Source organism: Geotrypetes seraphini, chromosome 6, assembly GCF_902459505.1.
Source record: "Geotrypetes seraphini chromosome 6, aGeoSer1.1, whole genome shotgun sequence".
Lineage (NCBI taxonomy): Eukaryota > Metazoa > Chordata > Amphibia > Gymnophiona > Dermophiidae > Geotrypetes > Geotrypetes seraphini.
Window position 1 is genome coordinate 9,706,413 of NC_047089.1, and position 23,817 is coordinate 9,730,229.

Consider the following 23,817-nt stretch of genomic DNA (forward strand, 5'->3'; position numbering starts at 1 on the left):
CTCCAGCTCCTGGAAAATATCACAGTTAGATTGATTTTTTTTTTTAATCAAAACGATACAGTAAGGCTCTCCCATTGCTGAGACAACATCATTAGTTATCAATACAGGCTCGTGCAGTTTTTTTAAAACATTTTGGATATGCCCAAGAACCTTTCTGCTCCATTATAACAGCTTTGGTTTGTCATTGTGATTCTCATTCATTTGAGAGAATATATTATAAAAGGATTTTAAACACCTCTTTTCCATATCAGGCAGTGAAAATTTGGAATGTTTTACTACTGCACATTAGGGCCCCGATTCTATAAACTGTGTCCCGATTGTACGCAGCTGTCTAACCAGCCAATTGGGACGCACATCTTTTTAAAAAATGCTCCCAGGTAGGCTGCCTATATTGGAGATGCCTCCGGGAGCATAGGGAGGCCCACAAGCCCAGCTAGGTGTAGCCTTAGGCCAGGGGAGATGCATTTTGTGGTGAAACAGGTCCCATAGGGCGTTTAGCCATACAGCAACATTTTTGGTCACAAGTCACCTCTTAAAAGATAAGTGCAAAAGTTTTAATACTTATTTATTAGTTATTTATTACATTTAGCACTCCATGAGAACTTGTGGTACCATTTTTGGCACATATATATGAACACTATTGCTCGATGAAAGAAACCATATACCTGTAGAAGTTTATTTCAAACACTTATGTGCTTGAAAAACACAGGTTTCTGAGAGCATAGTAGTGCATCTTGAATTAGCAAGAACTTTCATTCATATAAGTCCTCGATTTTGTCAGTTTGTTGTAACTTCATTGTAAGTAGACACGGCCGCTAAACTTATTGCAGCAAGGGATCCCTCCCTGAAAAAATGCCCAGAACACCCCCACCCCTCCCCAAAGATTGCTGGCAGGAGGGTGTCCAATCCCTCCTACCAGACCCCCCCCGAACACCCCCCACTCCTCTCCAAAGATCACTGTCAGGAGGGTGCCCAATCCCTCCTGCCAGACTCCCCTCAACAAAATCTCCCTCTCCCCGGACCCCCCAACGAACCCCCCCAAACTCTGCCCATAGGAGGGACCTTAAGCTCCTCTGGGATGGACTGGAAAGGGGCAGGCCCACCTCATTTCGACGGAGGCGGAACGGCCAGCAAACTTTTGAAGGTTAGCAGGGAGGGGGGGGGTTGGGAGGTTTCATTGGGGTGGGGATCTGGGGTGAGGAGTTTTGTTGGGGGGAGTCCGGCACCTCCTGCTGACGATCTTCGAGGAGAGGTGGGGGGCGTTCGGGAGGGTCCAGCAGGAGAGATTGGGCACCCTCCTACTGGCAATCTTTGGGGAGGGGTGGGGGGTGTTTGGAGTGTTCTGTGCAAGAGGGATTGGGCATCCCTCCTGACGCATTCGTTTGGTGGGGTGGAACTGGCAGCCACTATACTTATCACAGCAGGGAGATCCCTTGCCGCGATAAGTGTAGTGGCCGCATCTACAATAACCCGATTCTGTAACCGGCGTCTTTAACATGGACGTCAAGTTACAGAATCAGGTTTATTTTAGGTGGCCTTAGGCCCAATTCTGTCGGCTTCTGAGACCGGGCTTCCTATACAGAATCTGGGCTTAAGTGTCAATCTTATTCTTTTCAAAATCACTTGAAAACTTATCATTTTATGATATTTGATTTGGGATATGGATTAAGTTTATTTTATTTTAACGCAATTGTAATTTTCAAGGTTTTCTGGTTCTTTTGGTGTAACCAACCTTGAACTGTTTGGGATAAGGTAAGGCATAAATGCAGTGATTACAGTATATACTCAAATATAAACAGAGATTTTTGGGCCAAAAAATGGGGGTCTTGGTTTATATTTGGGTCAGCGCTGACCATGAGGCCTGGTGGTCCAACGTTGGGCCAAGACAGGAGGGATTTCTTCCATCTCCTGTCCCAGCTGACTCTAATAACTTTTACTTCCTTTCTCATCCCGTGTACTTTTTAAATCCCTGGTGGTCCAGCGACTTTCCTTTGTTTCTGCCCGTGCACAGCCGCTAGCTGATTGGCTGCTGCAAGTTCTCACAGGATCGCAGGGAGGAAGGGGTGCTGGGTGCAAAGCCTGGCAGGGCAGGGGAGGGAGTGGGTGAAGGAGCTGGATACAGAACAGGGAGGGAGGGGGAACAGGATGCAGAGCTTGGTAGTGCAGGGCAAGGCAAGGAACTGTACTTGAATATTAACTCCCCCTGGTTTATATTTGAATCAAGCTTTTTTCCTCCTTTTTGGGGGGAAAAAGTTTACCTCGGTTTATATTTGAGTATATACAGTAGATTAGCTTAGATATTAGATTATATATATAGAGAGAGAAAGTGAAAGAGGGATGTACAATAAAACACCACTTCTTCAATCATTTATACAAAACCAGTTTACTTTATAACCTATAATATTTTTAAAAATAATCAAGATATCTTCATCACAACAAGAAAGAACATATAAAATACATTAATCTGTGATTGTGGAGCTAGAACTTGACTGCATGGAAAGGACTGGCAGTGACACATAAGAGCAGAGAAAACTTCACTAGTGAAAAGTGTAATAGGCAGCAGCTCCAACATACCCAGCAAGTGCAGAATGCTGCAGCTCTCTCTCACTTGCAAGCTCCTATTTCAGACTGACTTAACATGCAACATCTGAAGACTGCTGTATTATATGTACAGAGGTAGTTGTCAAGACTCAAAAAGCTTAGGAAAGGATAAGGTACCTAGTGGGATCTCTGTGAAATGCTTTGCATTCTTCATGTTGGTGAGGATTTCATCCAATACCTCTGCTTTGCTCTTCCGAGGTGGAGCAGCTGGTAATCTCCTAGGCTAAAACAAAAGCAGAGAACAGGTCACTTCCCTGCTGAAATGTGTGTAGATGTGGGAATGTAGGATGTGTGGATGCTATGGCTATTTCACACCCTCAGGGAGAGGTAAGATCTATAAATGCTGGACTTACCAGCTTCTCCCCAGGGATGGAAGGCTTTTTGGCCCGATATTCTAAAAGCAGTGTGACATATAGGCAACAATACGGGAAATCAGGAAAAGGTGGGAGGGGTAACCACTTTTTACCTCACTGTACAGGGAGTGGAGATCCTGAGGAGGGAGACTGAAGAGCTGCAGAATGAATTAGGAAGAGAAATTGGAACTACATATGGAAACAGACAGAGTCGATGAAGTGACTTGAGAAGAAAGATTATGTGAATGTAGCCACTCTGGAAGACATCGAGAAGCAGAATGTTGAACAGTTTGAAGGAGAGAGAGATTATTCAGTGGGAGATCTATGAAAAGCAGAAAGTAATATGTGTGAATAAGGGTTTGATAGTGTGTTTAGAAAGGAAGGGACACATTTTGGTGCTATTATAACAGAGAAAGAAAAAAACTGATTTTAGCAATCCATAGAATATGTGCCGAGAGAGAGAAAAATCAAAAGCCCCAAAGTTAAGAGGGTGAAAGAGTTATCCACAATGACAGAGAATTGGAAAAGAGGAGAACTAGGTTTAGGGAGAAAGATAAGAAGCTCTGTCTTGGTCGTGTTTGGTTTCAGAAGGTGGTGGGACACCCAGAAAGCAATATCAGATAAGCAGATAAAGTGGTTTTACTAAGTTGTGCTATCTATACTAATAAAATGCTAAGCACGCATGCGCACTCTTACCCCGTGTTCCCCGAGTCCTGATCTGTCGGGCTGTGGCCACAAGAGTGCGCATGTGCGCTTACCATGCATCTCTCTCTCTCTCTCGCAGCGGGCTTCCTGGCTCCAGCCTGACTCACAGCAGGTAACACACCGCGACTCCCCCCCCCAGCGCCGACCCTACCCACCACACCCGAAACTCCCGTTGACCCTCCCCAGCCGCACCTCCCACCATGAGACGAACACAAACCTACCGGCTCCAGCAGCGGCCAGGCACAGTAAACACGCTGCTTCGCGTCCTTCTACTGGCCTGATTTCCTCTGCCGCGTCCCTGATGACATCATCAGAGACACGGCAGAGGAAATTAGGGCAGTAGAAGGCCCGAAGCAGCGTGTTTACTGTGCCTTGGATACTGCTGGAGCCGGGAGGTTTGTCGGCTGTCTAGCGGTGGGAGAGTCGGCTGGGAGAGTCAACGGGCGTTTCGGGGGTGGGGGGGGTTAAATGGAAACATGGGAAGGAGGCAGGCAGGCTGGCTTCGGAGTGGGGGGGGTTAAAATTTAAACATGCTGCTCTGATGGGAAGGAGGCAGGCAGGCTGGGTTCAGGGGGGGCGTGGGGGGTTAAATGGAAATATGATGCTCAGAGGGATGGGAAGGAGGCAGGCAGGCTGGCTTTAGTCTGGAAGATAGTGATGAGGGCACGGGAAGGAGGCACTAGGGGCACTAATGATATAGAAAGGAGGCACTGGGGGCACTAAGGACACAGTACGGAGGTACTGGGGGCACTAAGGACACAGTACGGAAGCACTGGGTGCACTAAGGACATGGGAAGGAGGTACTGGGGGCACTAAGGACGTAGGAAGGGGTACTAAGGACATGGGAAGGAGGCACTAGGGGCACTAAGGATGTAGGAAGGAGGCACTGGGGGCACTAAGGACATAGGGAGAGACACAGACAGAAAAAATGACAGACAGACAGGCAGCGTCCAAGGAGAGAGAGACAAAAAAACCTCCAAAACAGACAGACAGACATCTACTCTAGCACCCGTTAATGTAACGGGCTTAAAGACTTGGTTTTATAAACAGTTTTGGTGGAAGCTGGAATTGACCACTAATTGGGTAAGCCATCCCCTTCAGGGAAGATGTCATTTTGTTTATTTTATGGAGTTTTGATCTTTTTGAGCTACTTTTATGTTTTGTATGCTGGAGGTACCACTACTCGTATGATATTAGTGATGTTTATGATTTGAACTACTAGGTTTTATGGCATTAATTTATGGATGTTCTATTACTGTATTATTTATTTTTTAATTTGCATATTAATAAGATATTTTTTGATATTTACTGTGGTATTTATTGCCCCTGACAAAGCTAACAGGTAAAACGTGGCAACATTGGGCATCAGCCTTTTATACCTAGGAGCTTTTAAAAGAAAAAGATTATTTTTCATGACGGTCTGCTTTTGCACATCTTCCAGCTCGAATGCTAGGTTTACCTTCTTCTCCTTGGGGATGTAAGGTTTCTGGATACAGTGCAGTTTTGCTTTCGGGTCCCTATACACACACAAATTCTTCAGGGCCTGTTCCAAAGCTCTAACGTTTCCCAGAATTCCTTAAAAAAAGCGAGAGACAGGAAGAGTTAAGTGCTGTGGCATCTAATTTGTCACTAGTGTGTATCTCGTATGAGGTCCAATCCCTTGACCATCAGTTTAGGTTCAGGATCAGCTATAACATAAAAATCTAAATGATTTGTAGAAATCATAAAAATCAAAGTGCAGGGAAGCCAATTAATAAAAAGGTATCATAGAGAAACAAAATGCTACATACGGGTCACCCATGGGACGGAAACAATAGGCGTATCCTTTCTGTTTCCAATCACAAAGAATTATGAGTCAAAAAAGGGGGAAGGGAAATAATATGGAGTGGGGATATAACAATTCTTGTACACTGCCCAAAGAATACTGAATACGTCTGAAGGTGAAAAGTAAGAAAAATAGCAAGTCTTCAATGATTTTAAAATTTTTCAAAGGCATACTTATAAAATTTATATTTATAAAATGGAAAGGGTGCTTGCTATACAACAAGGTAATTATAATAAGTTTTAAAAGATTTGGGGGCCATCGATTATTTATTCTAATGATCAGACATCTTAAACACCTCAGTATTGGAAAAGACAGAGGGAGGGTGGGAGTATGAATGATAAGAATTGATAATTGTTAATTATTAGTATATGGGAGGGAGGGGTGGGATTCTTTTATATTTATGTATTGGAAGATTACAAATAAGATTGTCAAGTGATTAATTAATATATTTCTGATGGATTATTGTACACTTGTAATTTTTGAAAACGAATAAAGAAATATTAAAAATAAAAACACACAAAATTTTTCTAAGGAGTTTTCCTGCCTTAAAGATAGAGGGAGACTAAGGTATAATGTAACAGTGCTAAAGCAGGAAGACCTGATAGTATCAAGGGGAATCTGGCAAAATGAGGGGATAGACAATAGTCAGTGTTGGGAGGAATGTAGAGTATGGAATGAGAGTTGGCCTTACTGGGTCAGACCAGTGGTCCATCAAGCCCAGTAGCCCATTCTCACGGTGGACAATCCAGGTCACTAGTACCTGGCTAAAACCCAAGGAGTAGCAACATTCCATGCAACCGATCCAGAAGATAGGATCCAATAGCGCAAGACAAGTATCTTATAAGATATTCAATAAGGCACTGGGAGCCAGTGTTCAGCCTACTGCTACTATTTCTCATTTCTATAGACGGTCCCTGCTCAGAAGAGCTTACAATCTGATATGGACAGACAGACTGGACATAAAGGTATTGGGGGATTTCTTGCATGGGTGTCTTACGGGAGTAGGAGTTAGGAGCTGTCAATAGTTCCCTTTAGTGACCATGAATCAAAGATGTTTTTGTTTTTTTGTGGGTTTGGTTTGATCAAAATATCAGTCCAATCACTTGCTCCACTTAGCACTGTTCATTTAGTTTTGCAACCTTTTATTAGCTATTTTTGTCATCCAAATAAGCTCATTTTTCTCAAAATCTTTGTCTTTGGGAGCTAGATTCCTAAATTGGCTTCTGAAAATTTAGTAGGGAACGGATTTGGATTTACATTACATTATTGACTTCTATTCCTCTCCTACCTTGCAGTTCTGGGCGGATTACAAAAGAGACATCTAGGCATTTCCAGGAGAATTACAAAGAGATCTGGATTTAGCTCACACCTTATTTTTTCAGGGACTGAAAGTGAGTTACATTCCCCAGAGGGTTGTTACAGCCTATAAAGTGGCACCACTTATGCGCATCAAAGGTGCCAATCGGCACTAGAAACTGTTCTAATGGACATACATAGTACATAGTAAATGATGGCAGATAAAAGCCTGACAGGTTCATCCAGTCTGCCCAATAGTTTCTCACATTCATTAAATTCATTATTAAATTCTCACATTATTAAATTCATGCTTAAATTACATTGTCTTTTTCTTTGCTATTTCTGGGCTGTAAAGTCCTTAGGTTCCAACTACTGGAGACTGGATGGACCGTTCAGGTTTTTATCTGCCGTCATTTACTATGTATGCCCATCTTGCACTTATGCATGATGCCCGACAGCAACCCTAAAGTTTATTGTAACCCTATAAATATCAACTGTAACCTGTTCCGAGCTCTCTGGGGAATAAATCCAAATAAAAAAAGATAAAAATGACGACTGACTTACCCACTGGCTCAGCGAACTCCGGGTCTACTTTGGCATCAAGCAGCTCTTCATAACCTCTATATTTTTCAGGGATCGTCTCCTCTTTTGATTCCTTTTTCACCTTCTTGCTCTTTTTTCTTTGAGGTTTACATGGTGCATCTGGTAAATCACTGACCTTTTCAATAAAAATATATAGAGATATAAAACATTATTCACCATTAAACTAAAGGAAATGCAGATATTGTTGAACTGCTTTTTCATGCATGTAGAGTACTGCACTTTAGCAGAAGTGGTTGCAAGGTACTTAAAAGATGCAGAGCTTAGGTCGTAAACCCTCTGCCACCCCCAAAATTTAATAATTACGCAACTCATCATGATATACCTCTGCCCCTCTCCTTCTCCCCTCAAAAAACCCCAATCAGACAAAAACACATAACTTAAATTCTTATTCTTAGGCTTATATCTCATCGTGAGACATAAATTATAATTTTTAAAGTGCTCTATGCAATTCATGTGCAATTCCAAAATTTAAATTAATAAATTAAAACTTTGTACTTAGCTTTTAGCCGTAGTTTTATCAGCCTAGTCTTTGAACATCGAGTAGGATCTATGGGTTCAACATGTTTCGCCCGAAGGCTTTCTCAAGAACAAGTCCCCCCTTTTGTTTTGCTCCGCAGCATCTCGACAGCCTCTCTTCTATCTAAAGATATTTCTATCTAAAGGGGGGACTTGTTCTTGACTTAGCTGATAAAACTATGGCTAAAAGCTAAGTACAAAGTTTTTAATTTATTAATTTAAATTTTGGAATTGATTATCACAATGAATTATGCACATGAATTGCACAGAGCACTTATAATTTATGTCTCATGATGAGATATAAGCCAATACAAGAAATAAGCCTAAGAATAAGTTGGCTGGTGGTTGGCACGATCTGAAGACTTTAAATCAACTATATATAAAAAATTGTATTTATGATAAATTTAAAAGAATTTTCACTGCCATTTTTTTGTTTTGGATTATATGAAATATTGGCGGTGTTTTGAAGAATATTAGGCTATATATTTACACGGTTATCAAGAGGAAGAGCCTCACAAGCTCAGAAAGTGCACTTCACTCAGTGCTAACACTTGCTTGCTTATAATCAGAGGCAGAAAAAGCTCCTGAAGCCTGGAACACATTGGGCTGAACTAAATGCACACCTTTGTGTCCAGGGATCTCCCACTTGGATTTGTGTCTTCAGTGAAGTGAATTTTCATATTTTCACAGTGTAAAACTTCACTCCTCTATCTCTGTTAAACACACGCTGGTATTCCTCACCCCCTCCATACAAGGTCAGGTAGTGAGGAAATCTATCTGCTCTCCTGATTCCGAGTTCAGTGCTTGGTTGTTAGATCATACTACTTACCTCATTTTCTCCTAAAATACCATGTAGACGAACACAAAAGCATAGACAAACCTGGGTCATGAAGACGGGTTCAACACTGCCTTCCTCTTCAACAGGATCTGCTATGAAGTCTTGGGTCTTTTTGTCATGGGCCTTGTGATGCCTCCCAGGCTCCAGTATATTCTCATAAGTTTCCTCACACTGTTCTTTCCAAGAGGATCTGATTGGTGAGAAGTGGCCAACTGACAACTGCGATTCCTTGCCAAAACCTATAAATTTGGATCTGACTGAAGGAAAATCCTGGTAGCAATGTTGAGGAGCTTCTAACATCAGAGGCAGCTTTGGTATCTTTGGAATATATGTTTCCACCTACAACAGAATTAAAGAAGGGACCTCAAATGAAACATATAACAAGTACAGTGACCACGAACATACCAAATGTGCAGAGCATTTGAAGAACTGTTCTTAGTATAGGAAATCAAATACAAAGCTGGATCTATGTTGATCTATGTATTTAAAAGGAATATTTCTGGTTTTGTTTCCTTAAGACATCAGTATCCACAAGGATCATAATGGGTCAAGCTTTCAGGATATCCCTAATAAATATGCATAAATAAAAAATACCAACCGGGTACCGGGGTAGCCATACAAATGGTTATGCGCAACTGGAAGAACTGGGATCGCCTTAACTTTAATTTTTGGTGGGAAAATTTATGTTTAATTTATAGATTTGAAAAAATGAACGCAGATATACTGGGTCATACTAAGAGATTTAAGTTAATCTGGAGCCCTTTGATATCTTTTATGGATGCATTGTAATTGTTTTTTCCTTTGATCCTGTTGGTATATTGCACACACTCCCAGGGGTAGGGAGAGTGGGGGAGGGATATATCTGGCATGGTTTCATTCTCTTGCAAGGTATTGGTTGGGTGGGGGTTTTTGTTGTTGTTGTGGGGATTTTGATTGATTATAAATGCATATATGATTAATGTTGTTTGTGTAGATACTGTACTGCATTTTTGTAACTTTGGAAAATTAATAAAGATTTAAACAAAAAATACCAACAGGGCTTATCATAAATTTTAAATAGCTTAACCCTCTTATATATTTTACACCAAAAAAATCTAGTTACTTATTAATTCATACACTACATCATAAATATGATCATCTCAATTAAATACTTTCATTAAACAATACTTATATAATTCTCACAATAATATCTCATATACATACAGAGCCTCCCCAAACCTAAAAATACTTAAATAATCCCTCTTTAAAACTTCATGAAATGTTCACCCAACATCCAGGTGTAACAGCATCCAAATACTATTACTAGCAATAGCCAGCACTAAATATGCTTGGACTTAACGTTCTCATCCCAAAAAGTTCATGAGTCACTTCATTTGCATACGTGCAGTTGATCTCTTAATGGTAAATGGTGTCCACTTCACATGCATATAGCGTAATCATCAAGCTCGACACGATTCCATGTTTCGCCATCAGACATCTTCCGGAGCTTATACAGATAAACATGCTTGTTGTTTCATTATACATTTTCATATCACGCAGCTTATGCGGTTGGAAGATAAAACCAGAATCCCTCATCCAGCTACACGTAACTTCCCTTTAATGTGTAGCTGGATGAGGGATCCTGGTTTGGATCTTCCAACCGCATAAGGATAAGTGTTGCTTTTCTACATATAGCTATTAACAAGTGTGGTTTACCTTTAAATTTTATACATAAGTTGTTGAGTAGGTAATTGTAAGAAGCTCAATGAAAGAAAACTTTATTTCTTGGAAAATTTTGTGGCTTTATCCTATGATACTATATTATTTGGAATGTCAATGAGGAAGAAAAGTCAAATTTCTGCAAAGAATAATAAGCTATTTTTTAAAAAAAAATTCTTTATTCATTTTTTCATCTTACATCTATTACTTATTATGACAGGAGTCGCCATTCAGCAGATTACATTTAATTGGAAAAACTGGAATAGATTAAATTACAGTTCTTGGTGGAATTCATTATGTCATGTGTACAAGATGGAAAGAATGTTAGCCTTGCAGAAAGGAAATTTTAATAACTTTCAGGAGGTTTGGAAGCCATTAATAGAATATTGTAATGAGTAATGATTGGAATCTCATTTTTCCCTAATAGGTATAATTGTAAAGTATGGGAGGGGAGGGATTTCTGATTTGATATTAAATGTGTAGATTAATAGGACAGATTATATAGTATATTATATGATATATGAATTAGTAGGGTTGGTAGAGAGGATTTAAATATTATAATTTAAGTTAAAAATGATAGATAATCAAGTGATATTGTATAAGTTCAAATGTTATTTTCTGATACACTTGTTGTAAGATGTAAATTGAATAAAGAATTTTAAAAAAGGGCTTGGAGCACGCACGATATGGCAGCTTAACCGCAGAGCTCCTGAGTCCCAGGCAACAACTGAATAAAATAAAACTATTTATTTACTTGTCCGACTTAAAAATAATAAAAATCAACGGCGGAAATGGCAGCGATAAGGCAAGGAAAAAATGAAAAACCTTGTACTTCGGGAGTGTCGGCAAAAAGGTCAAAGGTAACCCCTGTATCGCCGTCCAGCGTACCAATCCCGCTGGAAGCAGATGAAATTAATGAAAAAGCTGACATCATGGCAGAATTATTTAAAATCAAAATAATGCTGACTGATAATGCCAACAAATTATCAGAAGTGAAGGAAGAGTTGATTAACCTGAAACAAGAAATCCAAACTGACAGACAAAGAATGTCTGTGATGGAGGAAAGAATCTGTCAGTTGGAAACTTTCACACAAAAGTGTGAAGAGGAAAAGAAAAATGTAACAGCCTTAAAAAATCAACTAATTGATATGGAGAATCGAGGAAAAAGAAAGAATATTAGAATCCTTGGCTTAGCTGAAAATATTGAAGGAGAAAACCCTATACAGTTCTTGGAAAATCTTTTGCCTAAACTGCTGCAGCTGAATTCTAAATGGCCGTTGGAGATAGAACGTGCCCACAGAATCCCCACAAGAAAACAAACAAACCAGACAGCTCCTAGACCTCTGATCTTCAAAGTATTAAGATACCAACAAGCATTTGAGATCTTAAAAGTGGCAAAAGCAAATAAAAACCTAAACTATAAAGGATCTAAACTGATTTTTGTTCCTGACTTTGCTAAAGATACTGCAAATATAAGGAAACAATTCCTTACATTCAGACAACAATTAAAAGAAAAGGGCTACATGTATGGTCTTTACTATCCGTCTACAATGAGAATTTCTACAGGAAATAAATCTATGTATTTTCAAGATCCTGCTAAACTGAAAGAATTTTTGACACAAGAAGAACCAATGTCTACATAATAAAGCAGAATAAAGCAAATTTATCTAATGAAAATAGATGGAAATAAAGAAAGAAAAAAGAAGAGGAACTAATGTCTACATATAATCAGAATAAAATGGAAGTTTCATCTGAAGAAAGGATATAGAAAATGCAAGATAAAATAAGAATGACAATTTTTGATTCAAATTTTATTACAATATATTGAATTTTATGACTTAAATTAATTTTTGATTTTATTCCATCCATTTAAAAAAAAAAATATTTTATAATTTTTGATTCAATTATTATTAATATATTGGATGTTATGATAAATTTACATTATAATTGAATTGAATACTATTATAGAATTATTGCATATATATTTAATACTGCTATTATTAATTGGAAAAAAAAAAATTATTTTAGATTTGATTAAATGAGTGTGGAAATTATTATAACATAGATATTTAATTCCTATACATATTAGGTTATTATAAATGATGATGTTTAAAAATGTTATTATTACAATATGATATATGGAATTAGAATTATATTTTACATATATTAAATTTATTGTAGGGAGAATATATTATTTTTATCTAAGAATTGAAAATATTAAGATGATTTATCCAATTATAATTTATATGAATTACTACATCTATATTTAATTCTGCTAATATTAATGGAAAAATTTTTTTGGATTCGGTTAAATGAATGGGAAATTATTATAACATAGGTATTAATTATAAAATCTTTTTGATATAAATATTTATCTATACATATTACGATACTATAAATGATGATTTTCAAATATATAAAATGATTTACTAAAATATTTATTATTATATATATTATATATATAGGAATAGATATATCTAATTTGAATATATGAAATTAGAACTATATATGAAATATATTTAATTTATTGAAGGGGTAATATATTATTTATATCTAAGACTTGAAAAGATTAATATGATTTATCAAATTAAATTTGATATGAACTATAATATACAAGGGGATTTAATGAAGGTTTAAATGAATAATAAGGTGGATAAAGAAATATGAAATGTATTGAATTAGAGAATATTTTTATGAATGATTAGTTGCCTGGGGGAGGGGATTTAGGTTTTGCATGACCAATGTGTGTTCCAGGACAAACATTGATAGTGGGAGGGTCGGGAGGGAAAATAGAGGGTGGGAATGGGAATCAATATATATTAATTGTGCTGAGATCTAATCATGTATATTATCATAGAATATTGGTTAAAATTTAATGATAAATAAGATGGATATAAAAATTTATTCTATGAATGTCAATGGTTTAAATCATCCTATTAAGAAAAAGAAAATATTATCGTTCCTTAAAAATCAAAATGCGGATATCTACTTCATACAAGAGACCCATCTTTCTGAAACTGAATCTAAAAAATTATCTGGGGGTTGGATTTCTAAATGTTTATTTGCACCGGCTTTAAAGAAAAAAGCTGGAGTGGCTATTCTGATAAACAAAAAATGCAATGCGAATTTCAAATTAATAAATTATGACCCCTTAGGTAGATGGGTGCATGTCGAAATGGATCTGGGAAATACAACCATGAATTTATTCAATTTATATGCTCCTAATACGAATCAAATGGAGTTTTTCAAACAAATTCAACAATTACTTTTACCACTGGCTACATCTAATTTAATAGTAGCAGGAGATTTCAATGCTGTAATGGATCCAATTTTGGATAAAAAACCAAGTAGAATTATGAAATCATTAGGCTTAGATAATTTGATTCAATCTTGTGATTTAGTAGATATATGGCGTATTCTTCATTTTAATGATCAGGAATTTTCTTTTTGTTCTCAGGTCCACAAATCCTTTTCACGAATTGATTATATATTTGTTTCTAATAACCTAGCGCAGCGTGTGATAAAAGCAGTTATAGATCCTATTATAATTTCGGATCATGCTGGTGTGTGGATTAATCTTCAAAATTATGATATTGAACATTTAAATTCACTTTGGAGATTTAATAATACTTTTTTAGCGGATTCAAATTTTCTCGAAGAATTTAAATTAAAAATACAAGAATTTTTTCAAATTAATGATTCAGATAATATTAATGCTGAGATTTTATGGGACGCTTTTAAAGCAACAATGAGAGGGAATATTATTTCATACTCAGCATATATTAATAAACAACATAAAAAACAATTTCTTGAATTAGGAAAACAAATTAAATTATTAGAAAATAAATTAATTGAAAAATGGGAAAATAAAACATTACAAGATTTATTAAAATTAAAAGTTAAATATAATGAGATTTCTTCTCAATTTGTGAGAAAAGATTTATTTAATAGACAAGTTCAATTTTACGGAAATTCAAATAAAGCTGGAAAATTATTGGCAAATTTCCTTAAAGCAAAAAAAAGAAAATCCAAGATTATTGCAATTAAAGATATACAAGGTAATACACACACTAACAATAAAGACATTTTAAGACAATTTCTTGATTTTTATAAAGATTTATATTCTTCTGAATCTTATGAAAATAAAGAACAAGATGGACAAAAATTTTTAAATTCATTTATTGGACCAAATGTTCCAGATCATATAAAAAGAAGTTTAGAAGAACCTATATCTTTAAAAGAAATAGAATCAGCATTGAAGTCTCTTAGAGTTGGATCCGCTCCGGGTGGTGATGGTTATACGGTTGAATTTTATAAATCATTTCAAAACATTATTTTACCATATCTATTAAAATTGTATCAATATCAAATGAATAATGGAAATATATCAGGTACTATGGCTGATTCATTAATTATTGTCTTACCAAAACCAAACAAAGATCCTACCTTGGTTTCAAATTACAGGCCTATTTCCTTATTAAATGTAGATGGTAAATTAATTTCTAAAGTACTAGCAATAAGATTGGCAAAAGCTCTTCCTTTCATTATTGATGTACATCAAACAGGATTTATTGCTAAAAGACACTCATCACATAACACCAGATTAGCATTTCACTCTTTAAATTTAGCAAAAAATATGAATGATCCAACTTTTATGCTATCTTTGGATGCAGAAAAAGCATTTGATAGAGTAGAATGGAAATTTATGTATCAATCTCTAGAATGGTTTGGAATAGGACCCGGTTTTATTAAAATGATTCAGACATTGTATAGCTCTCCTGGTGCAAGATTATATATAAATAACAATTTATCAGATAAATTTAATTTGCAAAGGGGAGTTAGACAAGGATGTCCTTTGTCTCCCTTACTTTTTGATATTGTTCTAGAACCCTTGTTAATTGCAATTAATCAAACTAAGGAGATAAGGGGAATCCCATTTTCTTACTGGGAATATAAACTTTCTGCATATGCAGATGATATCTTATTATATTTGAGAGAACCGGGGATTACTATTCCAAATTTACTTAATCTTCTAGAGGAATTTGGAAAATTCTCTGGATATAAAATTAATTGGAGTAAATCAGAAATTCTTCCAATTAATGTTCACTGCACCAAAGGATTATTTGATTCATATTCATTTATTTGGAAAGAGGAAGGATTAAAATATTTAGGAATTATGATCAAAAATACAATTGATGATACAGTCAAAGAAAATGAAAAACTTTTATTGAAAAAAATTACAGAAATGTGTGAACAATGGAATCCTTTACATCTTTCATGGTGGGGAAGAATTCAAACAATTAAAATGATGATATTGCCTGTAGTTTGTTATCAAATGAGTATGATACCAATATTTTTTCAGGGGTCCTTTTATAAAAAATTAAACAATATTATTACAAAATTTGTTTGGTTTGGGAAAAGACCCAGAATTGCTTTAGTATCTTTACAAAGACCAATTATGGAGGGAGGGGTAAATTTTCCAAATTTTTATAGGTACCATCAAGCCTATATTCTAAGACAGGGTATGTATTGGATCCTCCCAGATCTCATGGAGAATGTACCAGATTGGCTATATTTAGAATGGCGGCTCCTGTTCCCATTACATTTAGATCATTTAATTAGTATAACAATGCCCAGAAGATACAAAGAAAACAGAATATTATTAGACACTTGGAAAACATTAAGATATATAAATAACCTATCACCAGATCCAATTTGTAAATCACTAAATCAATCTATTTGGGTAAACTCCAGGATCAAAATTGGCGGATTTAAGATCGTCTGGAAACAATGGATAAGTGCAGGTATACGAACATTAAATGATGTCATTTCAGAAGGTTCACTGCTTAGTTTTTCACAATTGCAAAATAAATTTGGCTTAAATAAATCACAATATTTTAAATGGATGCAATTGAAGCAGGCCATTCAGGTAGGGTTCCCTGAATGGAAAAATCTTAATACTCAATATAGTCTGCAGGTTTTATGTTTCCAGGCGGATTTCTTGGGTCACCAAGCCGCAAAATGGTACAAATTGATATATGGATTTTTAAATAAAAAAAAGAAAACTGGTCTTAGGGATATTTGGAGTATTGAGATTGGACAGACAATTTCTGCGTCTCAATGGCCACGATTTTGGTCCTGGAGATTAAGATCTACAAAGTCAGCATCTATGAGTCAAACATGGATGTTTTTATTACATAGAGTGTTATGGACCCCTACGCGCTTGCAAAAGATAGATAATACTAGATCCAATAGATGCTGGCATTGTAAAATAGAAATAGGGACGTTAGATCATCTAATTTTTTTTTGTCCCTGTGTAAATGCCTTTTGGAATATGATTTGGCCCCAAATTAACAAATTACTAGAAAATCATGTAGGACTCTCATATGACACTGTATTATTTGGAACTGCAATGAGAACTCAGAGTCCGATCTCAGTAAACAATAATAAACTACTATTAATATTGACAGGAGTCACCATGCAACAAATAACTCAGAATTGGAAAGACTATACCAAATTAAATTATACGTTCTGGTGGAACTCTGTCTGTCATATATACAAAATGGAAAAAGTAATAGCATTACAACACGGGAACATTCATAATTTCAATAAAATTTGGCAACCATTGACTAATTATTCTAATGATTAGATTTCTTAGCACAATTATAATACTTATATAGAAAAGGGGAGGGACATGTATAATTTTTAGAATCATTAATTGGAAAAAGGGGAGGGATGTATAACTTTTGATTATATATAATATATACTATTTATAAATTAAGTTGTATTAATGATAGATACAATGATATATAGTAATTAATTATATCACTTGAATTTCAAACATTGTAAAAATTGAAAAATTCAATAAATAAAATTTAAAAAAAAAAAAGAATTTTAAAAAAAGAAAGAAAACTGCAATACCTGCTAATAGCTGTATCGATTTTCTTATCGATCAGCGCAGGAATCTGAGGGCTTCTTACTATAGTATTATGCCACACTTTTTTTTTAAATTCTTTATTCATTTTACATCTTACATCAAGTGTATCATAAAATAACTTATACAATATCACTTGATTCTCTATCAATTTAACCTAAATTATAGTGGTTAAACCCTCGCTCCCAACCTTACAAATTCATATGTAGTTGCATATATCACATAATATATTATATAATCTGTCCTATTAAACTAATCATTTAATATCAAATCAGAAATCCCTCCCCCCCATACTTTGCAATTATACGTATTAGGGAAAAATGATATTACAATAATTACTCATTACAATATTCTATTAATGGCCTCCAAACCTCCTGAAAGTTTTTTGACAATCGAGTGAAAAAAGTCCATTGTTTGGTTTGGTCCTTAAAAAGGGACCATGCTTGCCTTAGTGTATTTACAATGCTTATCCTCTTCCTTTTTTTTTTTTTTAATTCTTTATTCATTTTTAAACTTTCATCAAGTGTACAGAAATTCATAATAATCACAATTAATTTAATCACTTGAACATCTTATCATTATAACCTATAAATACAAATGTACCCCCCCACCCTCCCTCAAAGCCCATAAATCATTATAAGATCATATACTTGAAACCCTCCCCCCACCCAATACTAAGTGGTGTATAATTAATAGAAAAATGGCATTTAATCATGACAAAAAGATGTTAATGGCTCCCATATTTTAATAAAATTTTTATAATTTCCCCTCTGTACCACTAATGATCTTTCCATTCTATATATGTGACATAATGAATTCCACCAAAAAATAAAATCAAGCCTCCTATAATCTTTCCAATTATTAGTAATATGTTGGATGGCAACTCCCGTCAAGATCATTAAAAGTTTATTATTAGACGATGATATCTGACTCTTTTTTCTCATAGACATTCCAAATATCACAGTATCATAAGATAACGCTACATGGTTTTCCAATAAACAATTTACTTGATCCCAGATTGAGTACCAAAAGGCTAAGATATGGGGACAATAAAACAAAAGATGATCCAAAGTCCCTACATCCAGATTACAATGCCAGCATCTATTAGACAAGGAACTATTTACATAGTAACATAGTAACATAGTAGATGACGGCAGATAAAGACCCGAATGGTCCATCCAGTCTGCCCAACCTGATTCAATTAAAATTTTTTTTTTTTTTTTTTTTCTTCTTAGCTATTTCTGGGCGAGAATCCAAAGCTTTACCCGGTACTGTGCTTGGGTTCCAACTGCCGAAATCTCTGTTAAGACTTACTCCAGCCCATCTACATCCTCCCAGCCATTGAAGCCCTCCCCTGCCCATCCTCCTCCAAACGGCCATACACAGACTCAGACCGTACAAGTCTGTCCAGTAACTGGCCTAGTTCAATCTTTAATATTATTTTCTGATTCTAAATAATATTAATTTAATTTAAATTTAATAAAATTAATTTAATTTTTGTAATCTAACTGGGGTCCAAAAAGACTTAGCCTCTTCCTAATCTTTTTCCTCACCATGACTCTCATCCCTTCGTAGTTCCCTTTTCGGAAGTTCAGTGCCGAGGCCGTCGTTCTGGTTCGATTTTTTGTTCCTGTGTCTAGGTTGAAGCGGATCATGTTGTGATCACTGTTTCCCAGCGTCCCTTCTACTTCTATACCTTGTGCCAGTCCTCGTAGTCCATTTAGAATTAAGTCTAGAATTGCATTTCCTCTCATATTTTCCATGACAAGTTGTTCCAGGAAGCAATCACCTACAGCATCCAGGAACTTGGTCTCTCTACTGCAACTGGAGCTGCCTAGGTTCCAATCTATCCCTGGATAATTGAAGTCGCTCATGATAACCGTGTTGCCTCCCTTGCACATTTAGGCTCCGACATTAAAGAAAAGAGAGACTGGGCCACTGAATATCAGTGACAGTCAAGGCTAAGTCCAGCATTATCTGGATTTTTCCTTCTGAATATCAGGCCCAGCAATTTTATTATTAAAGGAACTGATATTACAGCAATGCACATGGTGACTGATTCTGCTGATGCCTCTCTTTTACTAAACACATTTTGGTCAATAGTCAGCTGGCATCATTCAGCACTTTTTTAAAAATGGTGATCACTGTTGGCTTAATTAGGCCACAGTAGTCAGCCTCTGCCCACAGCCAAAATGCAGACGGCCAGGCGTGATATTCAGCCTGCTACCTGGTTGGCTAACTGGGTAGGGGGCTGAATATCAGGTTTTGTCCATGTGCATCTCCCTTACTCCCTTCCCCCTCCCCCAAGAGCATTCCCTCTCTCACCACTACCGCCCCAGGGGGGCTCCATTTTCTTCTATAGAGGTAGATACAGTTCCGGTTTTACATCACTGAATGCAGGAGTTTCCGGTTCCTATTCCTTACTGCATTCCCGAAGAAAAGCAAGACAAGTTCACATATGTAGTAGAATAAAACCAGAACTGAATCAACCCATCTTGAACAAATTAATTCATTTGGTAATGGTATGTGCATAGCTGATGTTTTAAGCACTGCTACTGAGCTATGCCCACATCTGGCTATCGCTGGTATGATGGATATGAAACAAAGATGATTATTCATTAGTGAAAAAGATATGTTTTGGCTACCTGACTGGGATATACAAAATTATTCAAGAAGGAGATAATCTGGCTAAGCAATATTATTAAGGAAACAGTACTGTATCCTACTGAAGAGACACCATACCCTGGAAGTAACTTTGCAAGGTTCTTGCAGTCCTTGTGCTAGGATTGGGAGAAAATAGAGAAAATACATGAAGTATTTCTAAGATGGCCTCTCAAGGAGAAATTGATAGAAGATGTGTTGGTGCAGTTAGATTATAATATCAGGGGGGTAAGAAGATAGTCTTTGTAGGAAAGCTTAGTAACATAGTAAATGATGGAAGATAAAGACCCAAATGGTCCATCTAGTCTGCCCAATCATACATGCCCTATAAATTAATGATTTAATTTAAATTGTCCTTTTTCTTAGATATTTCTGGGCCAGAACCCAGTACTAGAGTCTCCGTCAAAGCTCACTACAGCCCATCTAAACCATCCCAGAAGTCAAAGCCCTTCCCAGCCCATCCTCAAATGAATGGCCATATACAGGACACAGACCATGCAAGTCTGCCTAATACTGGCCTTAGCTCTTCAATATATACGCAATATTTTCTGATTAGAGATCCTCCGAGTTCATCCCATACTTTTTATTTTTAAACTCTGTCAGTTTTCCTCTCCACCTCCTCCCTTGGGAGCACATTCCAGGCATCAACCACCCTCTCTGTAAAGAAGAATTTCCTTACATTACCTTTGAGTCTACCACCCTTTAACCTCAAATTATGCCCTATGGTTTTACCATTTCCCTTTCTTTGGAAAATATTTTGTTATATGTTAAATACCTTTCAAGTATTTGAATGTCTGAATCATATCTCCCCTGTCCCTCCTTTCCTCTAGGGTATACATAGTCAGGATTTCCAGTCTCTCCTCATATGTCTTTTGGTGCAAACCTCTTACAATATCATTCATACCTTTCTGTGTTCCTTGACTGGAATGGCAATATGGAGTTTCTCCTTCTCTGAACTTTTTCTCCGTATTAAATTAATCCCCAGTTGATCCTGAAGAAAGCTGGTCAGCAATGGAGAATCACCTGTAAATATGAAATATCTTCAACAGAGCACTTTGTAACACTACATTAGAAGGCAAAGACCCACAAAACTGCCAAACTTGAGACCCCAACTGTAACCCCTATGTACTTTATTGTATTACCTAAAACAAAGAGTGGAGATGTCCAATGTAGACTGGTGAATTCAATCTTCTTTCTTAAAAAGTCCTTTATTCATCCAAAAAATCTCAGTGACTCGACATGTACATGTTTCGGCCAAATCGGCCTGCTTCAGGAGTCTTAAAGAAGTGAGCACTGAGGACACTTCTTTTATCAGTATAAGTATAAAAAGGATGACTAGGAATTCCCCTTTTTTAAGATCATTTCAGGTCGGTTTAGCCAAAACATGTACATGTCGAGTCACTGAGATTTTTTGGATGAATAAAGAACTTTTTAAGAAAGAAGATTGAATTCACCAGTCTACATTGGACATCTCCACTCTTTCTTTTATATCATTGTGGTTTGTGGATTTGGTTCTCCTGTTCTTTGTTCCTTTATTGTATTACACCAAATCAATTATATGGGGGTTTAATTTCTTAACTGGGCTGCAATACCCAGTCCCACATTAGCCTCCTTCTACTTTCTTCCACCCCCAGCCCCCATGTCAGTCTCAAATCTCAGCATAGCTGTAGGAAAGTAGTTTGTGAATCCTTGGCATAGTGGTCCAGCATCTCCCCCTCTCTCTTTCCTCCTTCACCCCACACATGGTCCAGAATCTCTCCTTTCTTCAATCCATTGTCAAGTATTTCTCATTTTCTCCTTTCTACCTTGGGTCCAACATCTCCCTCCCTTCTGTTGTCCAGCATCTCTCCCTCCCTACTTACCCTCTGCCCCAGACCAGAAATTTATACATTTCCCCCATCCTGACAGCTCTTAACCTCCATCCTTCCCTGCCCATAATCTGCCATTTCTTTCTCTGAACCCCCTCTCCCACCCATATCTACCTTTAAATCAAAGGTTAATGGCAGCAGCAAGTCTTCACACAGGCAGCCTGCCATGGAGCCTTTCCTCTGAAAGGTCCTGCCCATGTCTGCACACCTGATAAAGCTTCCTGTTTCCAGGTGGGTAGAATGTGTCAGAGGAAAGCCAGGCTGCAGGCAATTTGAAGGAAGACACGGGGGATGGGGTGGGGGCATAAGATTAAAAAATGCAAATCACGAGCAAGAAAAGAAAAGATAGCCATCAGACTGGGGAGGGAGGCAGTTTGAGAGAAAGAAATGCTAGATTGCAGGTGAGGAAGGGAGGAGAACTACCAGACTGGGGGCAGACAAACGAGTCAGGACTTGATAGGCCTTAGATACAGAAAAATTTGGTCCCTCCTATTGAGGGCCTGGGCATTTTGCTGGGTTCACTCAATGGTAGTACTATTACTACTATTTAACACTTATAGGGCATACGCAGCACTATACATTTTTACATTAGACAGTCCCTGATCAGAAGAGCTTACAATCTAACTTGGAGAGACAAACATGACATAGAGGGTTGGGGATGCAGAACCCAAAGAGGAGAGTTAGGAGTTGAAAGCAATCTCAAAGAGGTGAGCTTTTAACTAGCTATAGTATGCTCCTGTGCAATTTACTATTGAGGTATTTAAAAGTCTCTTATCATATCTCCCCTCTCTCCTTTCTTCCATAGAGATCTTTAATTCTGTGATAAAGAACACTAAGGCCCTGATTCTCCAAAGTGCATCCCGATTTTAGGCAGCTGTAGGCGTCCTACAGCTGTCTAATCAGCCAATCGGAATGCATGTTTTTTAAAAAAAATGCTCCCCAGGCAGGCCTGAAGGCGCCTCCGGGAGCCTAGGGAGACCCGCAAGATGCCTAAGCTTGCCTAAGGGCCTTAGGCGAACCTAGGCGGCCCTACGCGTCTCCCTAGTAGAGGAGAAGCTTAAAATGTAGGCCAGCAAAATGCTGGTCTACATTGTAAGTAGACGCGGCCGCTATACTTATCGCGGCAAGGGATATCTCTGCCGCTATAAGTATAGCGGACCGCGGCCTGTCCGATCGCTGGCAGGAGGGTGCCCAATCCCTCCTGCCCGAAGACGCACCCTCCCCCCCCCGACAATATCGATCGCTGGCAGGAGGGTGCCCAATCCCTCCTGCCCGAAGATGCACCCTCCCCCCCGGCACTAACAACCCCCAAACCTCCACCCCACCAAACTAACCTGTTCTTACGGCCAGATGGATCTTGCCTGTCCAGCCAACAGGCACGCCTGGTCGAAATGAGGCGGGCCCGCCCCTTCCTGGCCCATCCCGCCGAAGCCTAAGGCCTGATTGGCCCAGGCCTTAGATTAAGTGGGGATGGGCGGACCCGCTATGCCTAAGGCCTGATTGGTCCAGGCTTCTAGAGCCTGGGCCAATCAGGCCTTAGGCTTCGGCGGGATGGGCCGGGAAGGGGTGGGCCTGCCTCATTTCGACCAGGCGTGCCTGCCGGCTGGACGAGCAAGACCCATCTGGCCGTAAGAACAGGTTAGTTTGGTGGGGTGGAGGTTTGGGGGTTGTTAGCGCCGGGGGGGGGGGAGGGTGCGTCTTCGGGCAGGAGGGATTGGGCACCCTCCTGCCAGCGATCGATATTCTCGGAGGGGGGGAGGGTGTGTCTTCGGGCAGGAGGGATTGGGCACCCTCCTGCCAGCGATCGATATTGTTGGGGGGGGAGGGTGCGTCTTCGGGCAGGAGGGATTGGGCAACCTCCTGCCAGCGATCAGACAGGCCGCGGCCCGCTATACTTATAGCGGCAGAGAGATCCCTTG

General features: G+C 38.0%; 1 protein-coding gene across 6 annotated transcripts in view; it reads right to left on the minus strand.

The window, feature by feature from the left end:
• The window catches only part of XRRA1 (X-ray radiation resistance associated 1), a 147,039-nt gene that overhangs the window by 18,880 nt on the left and 104,342 nt on the right, over positions 1-23,817 (minus strand). For 5 of the 6 annotated variants that reach the window (XM_033948378.1, XM_033948375.1, XM_033948377.1 and 2 more), the window contains 5 exons: positions 20,935-21,053; positions 8,780-9,076; positions 7,345-7,498; positions 5,119-5,234; positions 2,719-2,824 (listed from right to left, as the gene is read on the minus strand). In XM_033948378.1, coding sequence (XP_033804269.1) covers positions 2,719-2,824; positions 5,119-5,234; positions 7,345-7,498; positions 8,780-9,076; positions 20,935-21,053 — 792 coding nt within the window. Of the gene's footprint in view, positions 1-2,709; positions 2,825-5,118; positions 5,235-7,344; positions 7,499-8,779; positions 9,077-20,934; positions 21,054-23,817 lie in introns of those variants that run through there. The other variant, XM_033948380.1, reaches the window with a different exon arrangement.